This window comes from Clinocottus analis, unplaced genomic scaffold (genome assembly GCF_023055335.1).
Source record: "Clinocottus analis isolate CAN_PGR_092001 unplaced genomic scaffold, fCliAna1.0.p SCAF_6, whole genome shotgun sequence".
NCBI lineage: Eukaryota > Metazoa > Chordata > Actinopteri > Perciformes > Cottidae > Clinocottus > Clinocottus analis.
The window spans coordinates 4,858,308-4,876,403 of record NW_027176218.1 but is presented as its reverse complement, the minus strand read 5'-3'; the positions used below and the strand labels follow the sequence as shown (position 1 = coordinate 4,876,403).

Sequence of the window (18,096 nt, the reverse complement as noted above, 5' to 3'; positions counted from 1 at the left end):
GTGTGTGTGTGTGTGTGTGTGTGTGTGTGTGTGTGTGAGTGACAAAGACATGACAATGTGAGTCCTTGACTTTCCGTCCCAGATGTGTGTATGGTGTTTGAAGTGCTAGGTCACCACCTGCTGAAGTGGATTATTAAATCCAACTACCAAGGTCTGCCGCTGCCATGTGTTAAGAGCATTATCAAACAAGTAAGGGGACACACACACACACCAGATCTATTCGTAGACGATATATGAATTATCAATTATGTATCTGAACACTGCAATGTACATGGATTTGGAGCATTTAGATTGGCTCTAAACGTGGCTCGTAGCTAACGCTGCTAACAGCGCTAACAATACAAACGATGGCAAACGTGCTGACCAGAGCTAACAGTGTGTTCAGCCGGTTGCGCTCGCTCACATGCATGAACATGCACTAAATACATTTGATACCGGCCCAGCTGTGTTAACAAAAAACAGAGATTGATAAATAAAAAGGTGAAAGTGGATTTAAATCTACATTCCCCTCATATTTAACCATTGCAGGGGCAGTGATAGTCATCTTTATAAAATATCTGTCAACATGTTTTTAGTTTTTTTTTGTTTTGAAATGTCCAACGATTTAACGTTTAAAAACATGTGTCGAGTTGTGGTGCATTTATTGACAAATTGCCAATTCATGTTCTTCAGGTTACATATATGTTTGGGGCTTTTTCTGCAATACGCAAATGCACGTTGTGTTTAAGTGCTGGTGGTAAACTTATATCAAGCTTTTCATGGTGTTCATGGTGATTAGTGATTAGCTTTTACAATCGTTTTGATAAGCGATGCCGCACCTACGTCGCAGAACTCAGCAGTCGTTTTCTAATCCTGTGAAACAGAAGGGACTTTCAAAGTAGGCAAAATAAAGTTTGTGAATCATGAAACATGCAAATGTATTATAGTTCTGTGACTTAAGAACTCTTTCTGAGGTAGAAGGTGAAGAAAACTTATTCACACACAGACTATAAAAGATTGACTTGAGAGGAAAGACAGAAAAAAAAATTCGATGAAAAAAATACAAAAAGACCAAAAGACTGACTCAGACAGAAGAATTCACACCCAATACTTGGGTAATAATACAGCTCATGCTATTGTGAACTTCACACTTCAGTACCAGTGCCATCCGAAGACGCGGTGCTTTCAGGCATTTCCCCCTCAGCCACCTGACGAGCATGTGAAGTGGTTGAGCCGTTTCAGCCGCTGCCAGCCGCCCGCCTCTTGAAAGCCAGGCTGAAGATGAGTAGAAATTAAATGAGACCGTTGCCCGCTTCCATCTCAGAAGCCTCTGGACAGAAACAAATGAGAGAAACAGTGAATCAAAAGCATCAACGGCCTCTCCTCTCTGCCCTCAGACAATGACACGCATTAGAAGAATGGCTCATTTGGCTCTCGGAAAGAGAGAAGGAATCAAAAGGAGGGAGATAGAGACAGAGAGCTGAACAGGGGGCAAGGCCTCGTCTGCATTTTTTGGTGTCTAGATGTCCAAAACAAGACGTGTGAGCGTGTCGCTCAGTAAGACAATCTTTGTTTATCCGAATGCAGGTCCTGCAGGGTCTGGACTACCTCCACACTAAATGTAAAATCATCCACACGGACATCAAGCCGGAGAACATCCTGATGTGTGTCGATGACGCCTTCGTGAGACGCATGGCCATGGAGGCGACCGAATGGCAGAAAGCTGGAGCTCCCCCGCCGTCTGGCTCAGCAGGTAGACAGACGCCCACGCCGTGTTTATTTTAAAGGAAACAGCGCAACATTTTTGGGGAGGTTTGCTTCGAGAAGAGGCCGGACAGGCTCTCCGCTTCCTCTTGTCTCTATGCTGTAGTGTACAGAGCTGTCTTCGCTAACTCTCTTGAGGAAATACAATTATGATAGTTCCCAACACCCGAAACTATTTCTTAGTTTTGCAATCTACATGTGTTTTTAAGTTAGCATTCATTTCACTTGAAAAATTTAAAATCAACAAAAAAACAAACAGCAAACCTCAACTTTTTAATCTATCATCTAACTTTGGCAGCAGCATTGCTCCACAGATATCCAACATGCTGTGAAGTTTGTTTAGTATTTTATTTATAAAAGAAATGCAGATTCCTCATTGAGATTTCAATTTTTGGTAAAAACTTAGTTTCACACAGCCAGACCGATACATCTCCACACACTGTCAGTGCTAAAGGAAGGTCTGACTCCGTTCATTATCATTCTTGTGTATAGCGAGGAAAAGAAGGCTCGGGCTTGTTAGTATTTCTTTTCACCAATCACAATAGTCTCTGGCAGCACTTAGACCGGGACGCAGCGATGGTGCGCTTGCTAAATAGATAGCAGAAGGAGAGGAGAATGCTGGCTGGAGGCGTGAATCCACAGTGTACGTCTGGGAACCAGTCGAGGTAAAAGGATGAGCTTACAGTACATGCAGGAGGTTAATAATTCATATTCCTGATTTGAAATCGGTTTCTATTGGAAATGCAAGTAAATAATGAATTGTCAAAGATTTAATTCAGTTTGTGTCTTTGATGTGTTTAATAAAAGGAGGAAAAAAAAACGTCAATGTTTAATATAGAAGCGCACTGTGAAAAAAAAAAAAACAGATTCACAGAGAAGCCCTGTGTGCCTTCCCGGAGTCTTGCTTTTTCATCTCCCTTCACCAAGTTCCTCGGCTGAAAGAGAAGAAGAAAAAAAATCAAGTTCTTAACAAAACAGTCTCGACAAACTCGACGTGAACCCTGTCCTCCCGGCGAACTCAGACTTGAGCTGTCGATTGCTTGCATCAGCGCATGGAGCCTCTTTGAGCCTTAGGGTAACCAATTACACTGCTTACATTTCTACACAAACGAAGTGAGGCGAACAGCCGTCAAGCGTCAAAACAGAAGGGCTCGGCGGCGGTGTGGATTGAAGAGGCAAAATAAAATAGCGTGTTTGATGTCATCACCGTACGTGCGGGCATGTTTTATAGCCAAATGCCTCTTAATTCTGCTGGTGTCGTTTGACACGTGTGATGTGTTTCAGAGCAGGTTGAAGGTGTGCGGGATTATTGCACTTTGCTGAGCTGCTAAGCCGGAAACCCTCAGTAGATGACACTAAAATCAGTTAATCCTAAAATGAATTTTTGCTCCACTTTGTCAGTTGAGCGTGCATATTGAGACACCACTTATACAAAATGTGAACGATTGATCATACTTCATTTGTAAATGGGCTCAAACCTGCAAATATTTATATATATATATACACTCCTTTGAAATGTATTATCCACATTTCGCTTGGTGTCTTTTAATTGAGCTGAGAGCGTACTGTACTATACTGTAGCTACATCTTCCGACATGAGAGGAAAAAACCATTAATGTTATGGATCTGGGACGAGCGAATAAGCCTGTGGGAGTGTGACCGATCTTTTTTCTTCATTTCTTCACAATCGTCGCGCTTCTTCACCTACAGATTCTGTGAGTATCGGCTCCATAAAGGGAGCATGTACACAACCTAACCATCTCTTTTCCAGGCGAGTGGAATATGGAGCGTGGCGCGAACTCGGCTGTGATCCGGATTGATGTTGGTGGAACTTTAAAGCCTGTGTTTGTTGTTGTTTTTCTTTGTCTGTCAGTCAGCACAGCCCCCCAGCTCAAACCGGTGAGCACAACAGATGTGAGTATGAAATGAGGATTGCACACACACACAAACTTAAACACACACACAAAATCTAAAGTAAGGAACAGAAATTTACACCGTTTAGTGTGATTTCCGTGATAGAGGCAGGACTGTACTGAGCGCACTACAATATTTGGAGGCAAAATGTCTTATTAGTTTATTTTTAATTGGCTATTCGTTTCAAAGCTAATTATTATTATTATTATTATTATTATTATTATTATTATTATTATTATTATTATTATTAGCGAATATGTTTGTTTAATGAATCCCCAATCAATGGGATCACAGCAATTTTCTGACTTTCAAAAATACTGTACTGTATGCTTGGAATAAATTTAATATTTGTTTTATTGCATTTCTCCATCAGAGGAACTTTAAATTAATTTTGAATTTTGAACATGCTGGTGCTGTCTTGTGAAGACCATGCATTTCCAAAACATAAACGTGTCTTAAATCTCCAATATTGTTTTGTAGCTGAATATTTACGACCCAAAAAAAGCAACGATCATAGTTAAAGTTCAGAAAAAAAATATATTCTTAGGTGTTAATATTAAGAGTTAATTGCTCCAAAGCTTTCAATTGTTAAAAAAACAAAAGAAAGCCTCAACCTAAAACCAAAAAGAACATTGTGTCTTCATGTATATGAAGTCCCTGTCACACTTGATCCCTTGGTTTTGCTAAAAATAATATGTATACAGTATATTTTATTGATCAGTGATGATATACTCTATTTAAAATGTACTAATATGTAATATCAATATACAGAAGAAGTGTTTTGGGACATTACTTACACATCCTAACACCACAACTCACAATTCCAATGTATATCTAAACTTTGTACTCCTTGATTTCCTTGTATTCATTCATATCTTTGCCTTTCTCCTCTCTCTCTCTCTCTTTCTCTCTCTCTTGTGTTTTTTTTTTTTTTGTCCCAGGTGGGGAAGATCTCCAAGAACAAGAAGAAGAAGCTGAAGAAGAAACAGAAGCGCCAGGCAGAGCTGCTGGAGAGGCGGATGCTGGAGATCGAAGCCCTGGAGAGGGAGGCGGAGAAGAAGGAGGAGAGTGCCAAAGACGGGGACGAGAAAGGGGAAAATGACAGCAACCAGTCTTCACCCCCGCCGCCGCCGCCGCCGCCGTCGCATCTGGGCCCCAGCATGGCTCTGGGAGAGAGCGACGAGGATGACGACGACGACGAGGACGGGGAAGATGAGGAGGAGGAGGGAGGAGATAGGGAGAGAGAGAGAGATAGAGACAGAGAGAGTGAGAGAGAGAGGGAGAGGGAGAGGCCCCGGCCCATGAGGTTGACGAATCACACATGTGAGTCATATCAAGTTTTACAATGTTAATGGCTCGGGAAAAAAAAGCTGTCCATCTTGAATATAACCAATACAGGAAGATGAATGTGATTGGATAATGAACCAATGTGTATTTTAGGGCAGACCTAAGGGCATCCTTAAGCTCCAACAAAAGTATTCAGTGCATGTCTTCATCGTACAGCAATGAATACATGTGCATAGCAGAGCATTACTAAATATTGAGATAAAAAGGTCTTTATCAGCTTTGGAAAAGCACTAAGGCATTTCTGGTCAAGTCGAACAGTAATTAAATGCAGTGGGCAACATGTTTCGGTTCGGTTGCTCCGTTTACTGTATGAATTAAGGTTGCCAATAACTGGAACGGTGATTTTTCTGAAGCAAAGATCTGCAGCATGAGTGAGTGAGTGTGTCAGTGTGTGTACAGTAAGTAAGTTGGTGCAATCTGTCTGTGAATGAAGGAGGTGGAGTGGCTCCAAACGCTCGGCCCACGCTGGTCCCACTGAGTATGGGAGGCGAGGCTGATTCACAAAAAAAAATAAAACCTGTCTTTCTCCGTCTCCCTCCTCCACCTTCTGTCTCTTCGCCATCTGTTTCTTTCATTCTCCTTTTCTCTCGGTCGCCTCCTTCTTTCCAATCTCTTTTCATGCTTTTTTACTCACTGCCTACACCGCCTTTGATTGCGTTTGTATGGCCTTCCCACCCACTTCCTCTCCTAACCGTTTTTCTTCCACTCGCTCCATGTTAGGCGCGGCGCCTCCCGAGGAGCAGCGCGAGGCACCCCACATCTTGGATGATGACCCCGATGAGGAGGAGGAGGATGAGGAGGAGGATGAGGAGGAAGAGGAAGAAGAAGAAGAAGAGGAGGTGCCCACGCCCACCGCTGAAAGCGATGGCCCCAGTCCTCGCACCACGGACGAAGGAAACGTAGATCCAACACAAGCAGTGGAGGACAAGGAAGAGGACAAGGAGGAGGAGGAGGAGCAGCAGGAGGAGGAGGAATTAAAAGGTGCAGAGGATAAGAATGAAGAAGAGGCGGAGGAGAAGGTAGAGGAGGAGGAGGAAGAAGAAGAAGAAGAAGAAGAAGAAGAGGAGGAGGAGGAAGAAGAAGAGGAGGAGAAGAAAGACATTGAAAGAAAGGAGAACGAGACAGAGGAGCCAAAGAGTGAGAGCAAAGCCGAGGAGGAGGCAGCGGTAGAGAAAAAGGAGTCAAAGCAGCAGGAGGGCGAGGACGAGGAGGACGAGGATGAGGACGACGAGGATGAGGAGGACGACGAGGACGACGAGGATGACGACACGACCACGGAGCTCCTCACGGACATCAACTCCCCGGTCAAACCCCAGAACAACAAAAGCAATTCGGTCAAAACCAACGGTCACATTTTGTTGGGATCCGAGGGGCTGAAACCGAACCTTGGCAATCCCGCACCTCCCTCGCCGAACCCCGAGGTTCTCCTCTGCCCCCTGGTGGAGTCCGAGCTCAGCTACACGGACAGGGACCTCTCGCTCAGCTCCGGCTACGAGATGTACAACGGCGACCTGGCCGAGCCGGTGCTGACCAACGGCGGCAGTGACCGCCACGGGGCCATCATGCCTCGCTTCCCCGACTTGCCCCTGGACCCCATGCCGGGAAACCCCATTTCTGTCGGCTTGGCAGACATTGGAGCAGGCCTGTCGCCCAACAGCCCCGCCGCTGACCGCAGTCGCACCGTGTCGTCCTCGAGCACGGGAGACACACCCAAAGGTAAGCGTTTACAAACACACAATTATTATTTTCACATTAAATAAATCCATAACGGAGTCCAAAAGTGTTCAATATGGAGGTGAACATGCCGGACTGTTATGGGCGACCTCCAATCTCTGAACATTTGAGGAATGGATGGAATGTTAAAGTGGATGACATCACAGGTAGACTGGGGATAAGCTGTTAAAAATGTCTCCTTGACTTCTCTTCACTGCCAAATTTTCCACGTGAATGTAAAAAATATACGTCCTCTTTCAAAAATGTTCAACTAAATAAGCCACAAACCTTAAAATGACAAGAGTGCAGTCCATCATGTATGTATTTATAGGTTACCTCGACTAAAAGCCAAAAGGATTTGGGAGTAATCCAGAAAATAAGCTCTGTGGCAACAAATGTTTATGATACTTAGATCGATAATCATCACAAATGATTTAAAGATGACTTTTAGGATTTTTGCAGGTTATATGCAAATATAAGAAGTAAAAGGCTCACGCTGAAAACAAACTAAACCACCATGAAGTCGAGGCGGACTGGAGTTGACGTGTTGGCGTTTTGTTGACTTGTTAAGTTAGCATTTAACTTTTTTGAGATACATAAAAGCTTCAAAATTCACCAGTAGGATATTTACCAAAGTATTTTATATTATTGGAATACTGTACAGACCTTATTTTAGGCATCTAACCAAAAACCCTTTCAAAACACAAAGCACAACAATATGAACTCATGTCTCAGGACTCATTCCTGCAGCTCTATTGACTCTAATATTAATTAAGCATAACTGGAAATAACACTTTTTCTTTAGCTTTTATTCCCCACATGTTGACACCACAAATATATTTTACAGCAACACGTTCAGCAAAGTCCACTCTCTAAAAGAATCTGAGTCTAAAACCAGAGTTGGAGTGTTGCCTCTCGGCTTAATCTCTCTAGTAGAAGCCAGGAAGCTACGTTTACACATGTGGTGGATTCTTCACTGACATGACACGTACATGCATGCATGTTTGAATTTATGTGAAACTGCTGCCACATACTAAATCTCACAAAAGGCTTTAAGGCAGCGTAACGCAGGTGTTAGAGATGCAATAAGACACACACACACACACACACACACACACACACACACACACAAACAACTCAGCTCATAGCGGTGCTTATAGGGCTTAGACCTCAGCTGTGTTATCCTGACTCCAACTGAGACACTTGAATGACACCTCAACTCCTGATCCCTCCACTTAGACTCAAGTCCTCACACTCAAACTCTAATTTCAACAACTTCCATTGCCTGCGTTATATTTTGCATCCTATATCTCGCAACGCAGTTTAATTCCCAACTGTCTGGTGGCTCAGAGTGAATTCACAACTTCCAGCCAATCAGAATACAGAATAAGGGTTATTTTATGGTAAAATCACATGAGTAAATTTTATTGAATATATAAATAACTATATAGTAGTTTAAGACACTGATTATCAGAACTATTTTTTTTATTTCATTTTTTTTTCTTCTCATAATAACTTTTTGTTGGAGTATTTAATTACATTTTCTTTTAAAATGTCCTTTATCAAAAGTCAGTTTTTATTTCATAATATTTTTTTTTACATTTTTTTTTTAACTCTTTTTTTTAAATGTTACTTAGAAGCACTGGAAAAAATGTAATATTGAAATGAAATGAATTAAATAAAATCAAACGTATCCTAAAGATACTAACAATCATGAAATGACTCATTCTAATAAAGCTAGTGTGATTAATTTCTTTAAAGATTACACAATGTATGGGTTCATTAATATATTTTACATAATTTATTCAACCTAAATGCTTAACTTGTTTTAATTGTCTTCAGTCGTATGCGTTGTAGCTGCCCGGGATAGATACTCCAGTGTCCACATTTCTACCTCTGGGTATTATTAATGACTCACCCCCACCATTACTCATCCACCCACAGCATTCATTCTATTATCATTAACTTTCTCGCTCCAGGGTCACTTCTAGGATCACATCACTGGAGCTTAAAAAGGATTTTAAACTAAAACGTGTGCACAAGTGCAAAAAGCACAACGCCAAGGAAACAACACTCTAAATGGGTCATCGGGAGTGAGGGTTGGATGCTCACGAGCCTCTGGTCTATGATACATGTCTATTAGTACATTACAGTGTGTGGACGCTTCTCCTTTCTTACTGTATGTGTTAACCACGTTCTTTCCATCCTCTCCCAGTCAGGGCCAGAGCTGCAGATCTCCTGATCAACCCACTCGACCCGCGCAACTCCGAGTCTATTCGAGTTAAAATCGCTGATCTTGGAAATGCCTGCTGGGTGGTAAGACACATTACACATTACTTATTGGACAAGTCTTTCTTACAGGCAGCAGCACGGAGTTAAATGGTCATCGACATTCAAGCTGCTCAAAATCCAGTAGGACATATAGCTTGATGCAGCGATGATGTATGAGGATTCTTCTGTTTTTGTTGGCCAACCCCTTGACGTTAGCATCGCACTGGTTCCCTCGACCAGAAGCCAATGGGACTTTTCCCTTGGATTTTTGGATTATTACAGAAAATAAGCCCAGTGGCAAACGCAAGTTCTCAAGATAATCTTCACAAATGATATGATGATGAATTTATATTTTAAAAAATTAAGCGTGAATGCAATCGGCAGAAGTAAAAAGCTAACGTTTAGGCTATAAACAAGAGGCCTTGAAAGCAAACCAGTCGATGTGATGACCACCTTTTTCTTTCAATTCTTTTATTTTAAGTTTATACGTTACCTCAAACTCGACCACAAATAAATACAAAATAATACATAACAGCATAACCGACCTGCGAACAATCAGAAAATTACAGAAAAATAAATGTTGGTAAGAGTGAGATAAATGAAATTGTTAGGTTCAATATGGAGGATGACGATGTATAACCAACTTTTTTAAAGAAAAGCATCAAAGTTGACGACAGGGCTTTTTAATGACATATTTTATATCGCAGAACAAAATGTTCAAATAATTAAGCCTGACTAAACCACAGATCTTATTTCTGGCATCGAACCAAAACCCCCATTCAAAATCCCATTAACTTTAAGAAGAAGGCGCAAAAACTAATTTCCTGGTTTTAGGACTCATTCCTGCAGCACTCTCTTTGGTTCTAGTACTTTCTGATGGTAAGTTTAGCATGTTTAGCTCTGTCTGGAGTTTTTCTTGAGCCGTATCAACCAATAAAACTGCAATCCAAAGAGTACTCACAAACAGGAATCACAGCTCCCGTTCATCTTCTCATCAACATTTTGATCAAGTACAGATCGTCCTCCAGCTAAAGAAAACCCCGGGGAATAAACGAGGGCTCTGTACGGGAAAATGAGTGGTGGCATTATTAATTTCATTTAAGTTTCATTCACATTAATTTAAGTAATGAGGTGGGTGCCATAGGTTAACTAGACACTAGGGGGCAATAATTGTGGGTAATGTTTTGTCTCCTCTCCTCTCCCCTCATCTCCTCTCCTCTCATGGCTACAGCACAAGCACTTTACAGAGGACATCCAGACAAGACAGTACCGCTCCATTGAAGTCCTGATAGGAGCTGGTTACAGCACCCCTGCAGACATCTGGAGCACTGCCTGCATGGTGAGGACACTTCCACTGTACAATCCACACATGGATATGAACTTTTAAATCGTACAAGACATACACATCCAGCGTAGACTCAAGCACAGTGTACTGTGTTTGGTCTCCTGCAGGCTTTTGAGCTGGCTACTGGAGATTACTTGTTTGAGCCTCACTCTGGAGAGGACTACTCCCGGGATGAGGGTGAGTATTTAGAGCTGCATGACGTACACAAAACTTTAATTTCCAAATATAGAAAGAGAAAACTTTTCATGTGAAAGTATTCCACAGCGGAGTCACGGCTGAATGTTGGCCATATTTTCTAGATATTGACTAGAAGATGAAAAAGAGCTTCTGGTGGTGAGAAATGTTCAATGTACCGCAGTAATACAAACGCAACGTGTCTTAATTGGGTTTTAATTCAAAAATGAAATCAGTTTGATGATTTTTCGTATGAAAATGTATATCTGTGCGTTATTTAAACTCCAAATTACTAGCTCCATTGTTCAGATGCCGTCACAGTGTCAGATGCACTTAACTGTTGTAACGGTATACTACACTATTGAAGTTGACAGTTATCATATTGTGTACATTTACTTATCTGTATTAAAATAACTGACATAAGTAAGTGTGTGTGTCAGAGTGTAAGGTACAGACAGGAGCAGTCTGGCTCCTTCAGAATGAGTAAATTGTTTTTTAATTTGAACTCTGTTCTCATTCCTTCAAGTCATTTGATGTCATCATGGTAATAATATACCAGGGTGTAAAACCACATTCAGTGCAACCGTGATATTTTCTGAGAACGTGAAAAACTCATACCGTTACAACCCTACTTTCATGAATTAAGTTTAAAAAACACAGATTTTGTGTCGCAACATTTCACTCCATCGTCTGACATTGCTGATTGTACAGTATGGGGCTTTTTAAGCATGTTCACTTAGCATGCCATCTATATATAAAACTATTGTTTTATTGTTGTATTGGGCTGTTGTTTCCAGCTATGCATCTGAGCAATGGACAAAAACCGTGATGGATCAACACTAGTTGTATTGTAAATTGATTTTACAAAAAGGCGACAGTGATCTTAGTTTAAACTATAGTCACCCCCCTCCCCAAATCCCCCTATCCACTGTCAACTGTAAATCCTGTCCTTTTATTCTGCTGCTATGCCTCCACTCATCTTCACCCTCCTCAGCTCACACATCCCCCGTCATTGAGCTTAACGTCGAGACTTTAGCAGCATAACAGATCAGTTTCCAAGAAACTCGAAAATGCTGACATTTAGTAACAGAAGCACGAGAGCAGCATTAGCCAGTTACAATATCCTGTGAGTATAAGTGCATCTATATACGGGTCACATGTTACTCTATCAAACAATACAGACCCTTCATTTGCACCGTCATCCTCACCTCTTCATCTCCCTGTGATCTTTAACCGGAGTCATTGTCATTTTTCTGATTGCATGTGACCCACAGTTAACCTCATTCTGCATGTTTTTGCACAGGCAATACGCATGTGCCAGTTTCATCACGACGCACTGATTTACACCTTTTGATCTCCATCCGTTGAGGCCAAACTTAACACCTAGCTTCGGGTTTTCCAGCTCATTAAATTCTGACTCTGAATGCATGTGACTTTTATTCCAAGGATGATCACTTCTCTTTGTCACCTCTGCTGTGGAGGCACAGCTCACTAACACAGGGATCTCTTCTTTGCGGTCTGTGACTGTCTCTCTTTATTCCTCCCCGACCCTGTGATCTCCTCTACCTGTCACTTCTTGTCCCTGTTTTTATTTTCCTACCCACAATCCCCCTTCTTTACAATTTATTTTACTTTCATCTCCCCCTCTCTTTCACTTACGTTTCCCCTTCCTTGTCGAAACCCTTCACCCCTCTCTCTTTTGCGTCTCCTTCTTTTCCTCCCCTCATTCCGCTTCCTTTTCCCTTCCCTCCTCGCCTCCTTCCCACCTCCCCTCTCTCCTCCATAGACCATATAGCCCACATCATAGAGCTGCTGGGCTGTATTCCGAGGCACTTTGCGCTCTCCGGAAAATATTCACGGGAGTTCTTCAACCGAAGAGGTAGCGCTGGCCAGAGAGCTGGTGGGACCGGGACACACGCGTGTCTAAAAAGGACAGACATGGACACTAGAGGACAGTCGCCATTTAAAACTTGAAAGTTCATGTTGCCTTGGATTTGATTTTTGGTACTAATTGGAAGCATTCATACAAATCCTCACTGTTTCGAGGTGTTAAAGTGGCAGTGTGTCCATGCAGTGCCCCGCGGCAGCAGCAGTGTGTGTGTCGGTCCCATGCAGCCAGCCGTGTTGATGTGTGTGTGTGTGTGTGTGTGTGTGTGTGTGTGCATGCTGTAATGATGAACCGTGCCTGTTCCCTCTGTGACGTATGTGGTGGTGGGCAGACCACATCGCTCTGATCATGGAGCTCCTTGGGAAGGTCCCACGCAAAGTGTTCGCGGCCGGGAAGTACAGCCGAGAGTTTTTCTCCAAGAAAGGTAAAACGACACGGCGGATGGTGAGATGTAGGGAAGCTGTAGTAGAGGAGGAGCCGCACAGAGGTTGAGACCAAGGAAAGCTTGTCCTACTGCCACAGTATTAGGAATTGTAAGATGATAAAGTTGACAATCACAGCAGAAGTTAATTAATTGTAGGGCTGAGCATCAATCAATTATTGTAGTATAGTGATTTTCAAAAAATAGCATCATTTGATCAACTTATTATTGACATACTTGAGTTTGAGGCCTTCGGGTTTAACTTCCTTTTTTTGTCTCCCGTAAGAGAACATTTGTCTTTTTAAATATTTCTATTTTTCCCATGTTTCCACAAAATAGAAACAGTATTTGAAAAAGATATTCGCAATACTGTGATAATGATTTCAACTTTATCGCCCGTCTGTATTCAAGTACTTCAGATGCGAGCGCTGTGATTGTCTTTATGACCTGGAGTGCAGCAGAATGAGCAGAATTAATTCACTCCAATCAGAAGTCATTTTTCTAAAATAATCAGGAAATATATTATCTTAATATGGACTTCAGCAAAGAAAAGATAGTCAGATATGTTGCCTTCTTATCAGCAGATAAAACATCAAAGTAATTCATTATTACACATTGTAGAATCAAAGTTAGGATAAAGCCTTCACACTATGAAGAAGGCAATACAATTACAAGAGCAATATTATGAATATGATAGTGAAGTCCTACATCCAGCCAGGCTTTACCTCACTTACACTCCTTTCTGATGCTGCTCGTCCTTGAGCCCGGTAAGTGTGTGGATCTGTGTTTGGTACCGCCGATAACCCCGTGCACTCTCTCATTTATTCTCTTTTTTTTCCCCTCTCTCTCTCTTTCCCTTTCTGCTCATATATTCTTCATAATGTGCCACGAGACCTGAATATTCTGCCTTTGATGTTGTCTCTATCTGAGGTCGGAGCCTGCACTCGATGTCTCCATGTTCTCCCTTTTATCCCATGGCGCTCTGTTAATCCGGTCGGACTTTGCCGCTCCGTCTCTCTCTGGGCTTCTCCCGCTGCCTTTCGGCCGTGCGGCGCGATCGAGCGGCTTCGTTACCTCGCTTCCTGCGTGCACACTGCTCTGTATTGAACCCGGGTGGAGTGGGACGTAGATGCATTGATTGGAGTCAAAACAATAAGAAAGCAAGACCGTAAACATACAGTCATTTCTGACAAGCGTGGTCTCCATTCATGCGGCAACAAAAGAAAACACTTGATCACTGATCCTGGATCCATACAGTATAAGGGAAGTTATGATGGCTTCCTTTCCTCCGGTTCTCCAATCAGTGTACAGGAAGGAGAGATCATGGCAGCCATGGTTTAAACTGGACCTACGTCCTTTTTCCCCTCCTCTACGTCAGTCTTGTGCTCCGGGCCATCGTCTGTTTCCATTACACCGTCGCGTCTCTCTCTCTTTCTCTTTCTCTCTGTCTCTGTCTCTCGTCCTCTGCTCTCGTGGTTAGCGGCCAGGAGCTCTACAGGTCTTCACTCCGCGGCTGCAGCACCTCACTGAGTAGCACACGTTCAAACGGAGCACGCTGAACTAATCAGTGACTCGGTGGGATGCTGTTGGGCCGGAGCCTGCAGACGGGTCGCCCGCCATGGCGTCAGATTAAAGAGAGAGTTCACCCAAACAACCGAATGCAAAGCTGCGTAAATCTTCTATATCTAGCCATGCAGATAGTTTTGCTTATATGTGCACAAAACGTTGAAAAATGACGTTGGAAAATTCCACAGCAACGTCTTTTCTTTTCAAAATGTGGACCTAGTTTCTCTACATGAGGGGTTGCTGGATTGATTCCGAAAGTATAGATACTACTGATACCAAATACATCATGTTCATGATAGTGCATTAGCTGGTTTGAATAAAGATTTGAATTTCTTGAAGCAACATAGCACTTGGGTGGAGACAGACATTTCAGACATGGATATTTTAAACAATTAGCAAAATAAAAAATATCTGCATGGCTAGCTATGACTAGAGTTAAATAATAACACTGGTGGTATTCTATATAAAATCAAACCCAACAATTTGTTAGTTTATTCGTACTGATAATGTAAATATTTTAAAATGGGTCACAAACACATGGTATTAATTGAGCTCCATAGCACAAATTAATAAGCAATATCAGTGTTTGGCTACTTGCAGGATCAATTCTTCGTTGGTTTTGGTCGTTTTTTCTTGAAAATATCACCAGTCTTATTTTGTTTTTCCCAATTTGGGTGAACCTCCCCTCTAAACGAAGCCACTCTTTCTTCTCCCCGCGTCCTCCCTTCTGTCATTGACTCTGACCCTTATCGCCCCCTGCAGGTGAGCTTCGGCACATCACCAAGCTGAAGCCGTGGTCGCTGTTCGACGTGCTGGTGGAGAAGTACGGCTGGGCGCACGAAGACGCCGGCCACTTCACGCACTTCCTCATGCCCATGCTGGAGATGGTGCCCGAGAAGAGGGCCTCGGCGGGCGAATGCCTCAACCACGCTTGGCTCAACTCGTAGCCACAAGCGCCGATCAGACGCTCTCCTCCCCGTTGTCCCCCAACAGTTCGCCCGAACATCATCCCCCTGGTGGCCGGCAGCCTGTGGAACAACAGCACGGAGAGAAGCTGGAGACAAATACTCAGAGTAGATGATTAAGACGTATCTTTTCCCGTCCCTGTCCCTCGCATCCATTATATGCTTATCTGAGTAGGCTTGAGTCCCACGCAAAGGCCCTCATCTTTTCCCATAAGGAATGTAAAGACAAGCGTATGGAGATAACATGACATAGTAGCTCCCAAAAAAGATCCTTTGAAAATGGATGCCGCTCACGTCACCAAAAAAAAGAAGAGAGGAAAAAAAGGGGGAGAAGTCAGGCTCAGTCTGAAGGAGAGACGTGCTTTCTTCCGCTGTCAAGATGTCAGCCGGTCCCTCCCGTCTAATCTCCCCCGGAATGCTCAGTTTTACCGTGTTTGGATCCAGTCACGGACCACTGACAGCTGCTGATCTTTTCAGCGGCGTGAAAGGAAAGTCAACGAGGAGCTCCGTCTGCCACGACCTTTACACAGCCAGGGCCTCAAACACAGGCGAGTTTGTGCGTGTTTATTTTAGGGAGGTATCGAGCGCACGGGCCCATGCTCAAGATCTGCCGACGTCGCCTCTTCTTCTCTCTCTTTCTCTCCAGCCCTGTTGCCCCTCCCTGCCTCCCGTTACCCCGCTATGGAAGAGAGCACCCACATCGAACTATATGTTTACACCCTGATTTCTTCCAAGAATCCCCCCCCCTCTCCCTCCTAAATGAGCTGCATGCTCCTGCTGGGCCACCTCAGAGAACTGGAGGGCAGCCAGTCCTCCAGGGGGCGCCACACTGACAGTTGCCACTCTGACAAAGACAGACAGAAAAAGTGCGGGATGAGCGAATGAAAAAAACAAACTAAAATACAATCAATTCAACACGGAGGAGGAACGCTTGGTCTTTAAGGACTATTTTTAAAATGCATGGGGAGACTGATGGAGCAGCATGAACGGATATGACACACGGACGATGGTTGCGTTATTTTATTTATGCATTTTCGCTGGTTCCTTTCCTGTTTCATCACCTCCTTTTGGACCTTATGTTAGAAAGAAGTACGTTAGGATATCCTGGTGCCCCCTCTGAGGAAGGTAACTACAACCTCTCTTGACATTCCTAAATCTTGATCCTCTGCCAGTATTCCTGACTTTTATTCCCGAGACCAATTACGTTTTTTTTCTCCTTTTTCTTTTCTTGTGGCACGTTTACCTGATCCGATTGGTACTAGTCCCCTATTTCTTCCCCGCACCCAACTATAGAGGAGCCCTTTGATCCCTGAGCTACTCCAGAAAAAAGGGGACGGTCTCACATGGAGGTTGCACTTGTCTTTGTAGATGTCCTTCAGGGATTTGAAACCTTTGTACATAGAACTGAGATCTTGCAACGCAGAAAAGCGAACGTGGACAAAGTTTCAACATACAAGCATCATTCCAAAAAAAAAACAAAAAAAAAAACAGAGGCTGTTGTTGGTATATCTTTACTTCCTCTGATACAGAGGGGGTGAGGGGGCGGCCGCCACAGCTCTGACCCTGGAGGAATGTTCAGACTGAACTGTGCCACCCGGTGGCCGAATGAGTGTACTGCGTTGCCACACACTGCTGCCGCTCTCGGTGCCAACGCTCCGAGACGTTCCACTATATCTCTCCACTTAATCTCTATTTCTCTGTCTGTCTCTCTCTATCTCTCTCTCTGTCTCTGTCTCACACACACACACACACACACACACAAACATAAACTTGCATCATCACAATTAGTCCAGTTGCCTATTTTTCGCAATAAATGAAAAAAGATGACTATAAGTAAATGGTGAGATATTTTTAAAAACTATTTAATTCATTAAAAAAAAAGAGAAAAAAAAAAACGAAAACAACTTTTCTCTGGTTGTTGTGACCGTGACAGAATCTCGTCTTATACTGAGGTGATTGTGTTTGTCTTTTAGAGATGTTTTGATTTCTTTCATCATCATTATTATTATTATATTGAAAGTTTTTTTTTTTACACAGTTGTCACCTCTCCCCTCCCTCCTTACTTGAACAGTGCTGCTGTCTTGGCTCTTGATGGCGATAAAGAAGAAAAAAAAAAATCAACAGTTTTGCAATAAAGGGTATGTGATGAGTTTTTTTTTTGCACCCAAACCTCCTGTTCTCACTCGTTCAGCCATGCTGACTGTTCTTCCTGATGACATTGACAGAATGGCGTCTCTTGTCTGTGTTTTTCATTGACAGATTTAATAAAATTGTAAATTAATGGATCCCGTAGTGAATGTTATGCTTTTGAAGCTGCCAGCAGTCAACCACAACCCACAAACCGGTCACTAAAGGCGACGAAAAGAAAGAAGTAATTTGCACAGACTCTCTTTTTGAAAATATGCCACATGTTTTTACTATTTCAATGGAAGGTCAAAAGACATAGGTCAGTTGTGAGTACAATTAGTAAAAGGCTTCACAATACGTTGTTCACACACAATCCAATATGGCCTCTTAAACATCATTATCTAAAGATGCAATAAAAGATGGTGTTAAAAGACATCCTGAATAAATATTGGTCAATAAAAAGTAAAACAAATGCCTCAGAGTATCAACTAGGGATTTTCAGTGTTTTCTTTTATATCTTAGATCACTACAAACTCTGATGCAATCTGTGCGTGTCTGCTCATGAGTCCATTAGCACTCGATAAAAAAGTAAAGCGCACATAACCTCGTTCATTAGCCTCAG

General features: G+C 42.7%; 1 protein-coding gene across 3 annotated transcripts in view; it reads left to right on the top strand.

Moving 5' to 3' along the window:
* Positions 1 to 17,632, top strand: part of srpk2 (SRSF protein kinase 2) — a 62,483-nt gene extending 44,851 nt beyond the window's left edge. For 2 of the 3 annotated variants that reach the window (XM_068602989.1, XM_068602991.1), the window contains 10 exons: positions 83 to 189; positions 1,567 to 1,732; positions 3,617 to 3,657; positions 4,599 to 4,980; positions 5,725 to 6,720; positions 8,933 to 9,033; positions 10,220 to 10,327; positions 10,441 to 10,510; positions 12,294 to 12,386; positions 15,145 to 17,632. In XM_068602989.1, the coding sequence (XP_068459090.1) occupies positions 83 to 189; positions 1,567 to 1,732; positions 3,617 to 3,657; positions 4,599 to 4,980; positions 5,725 to 6,720; positions 8,933 to 9,033; positions 10,220 to 10,327; positions 10,441 to 10,510; positions 12,294 to 12,386; positions 15,145 to 15,329 (2,249 nt within the window). In that variant the 3' untranslated portion in view covers positions 15,330 to 17,632. Of the gene's footprint in view, positions 1 to 82; positions 190 to 1,566; positions 1,733 to 3,616; positions 3,658 to 4,598; positions 4,981 to 5,724; positions 6,721 to 8,932; positions 9,034 to 10,219; positions 10,328 to 10,440; positions 10,511 to 12,293; positions 12,387 to 12,726; positions 12,820 to 15,144 lie in introns of all 3 variants that reach the window. The other variant, XM_068602990.1, reaches the window with a different exon arrangement.
* Positions 17,633 to 18,096: the final 464 nt, after the last annotated feature.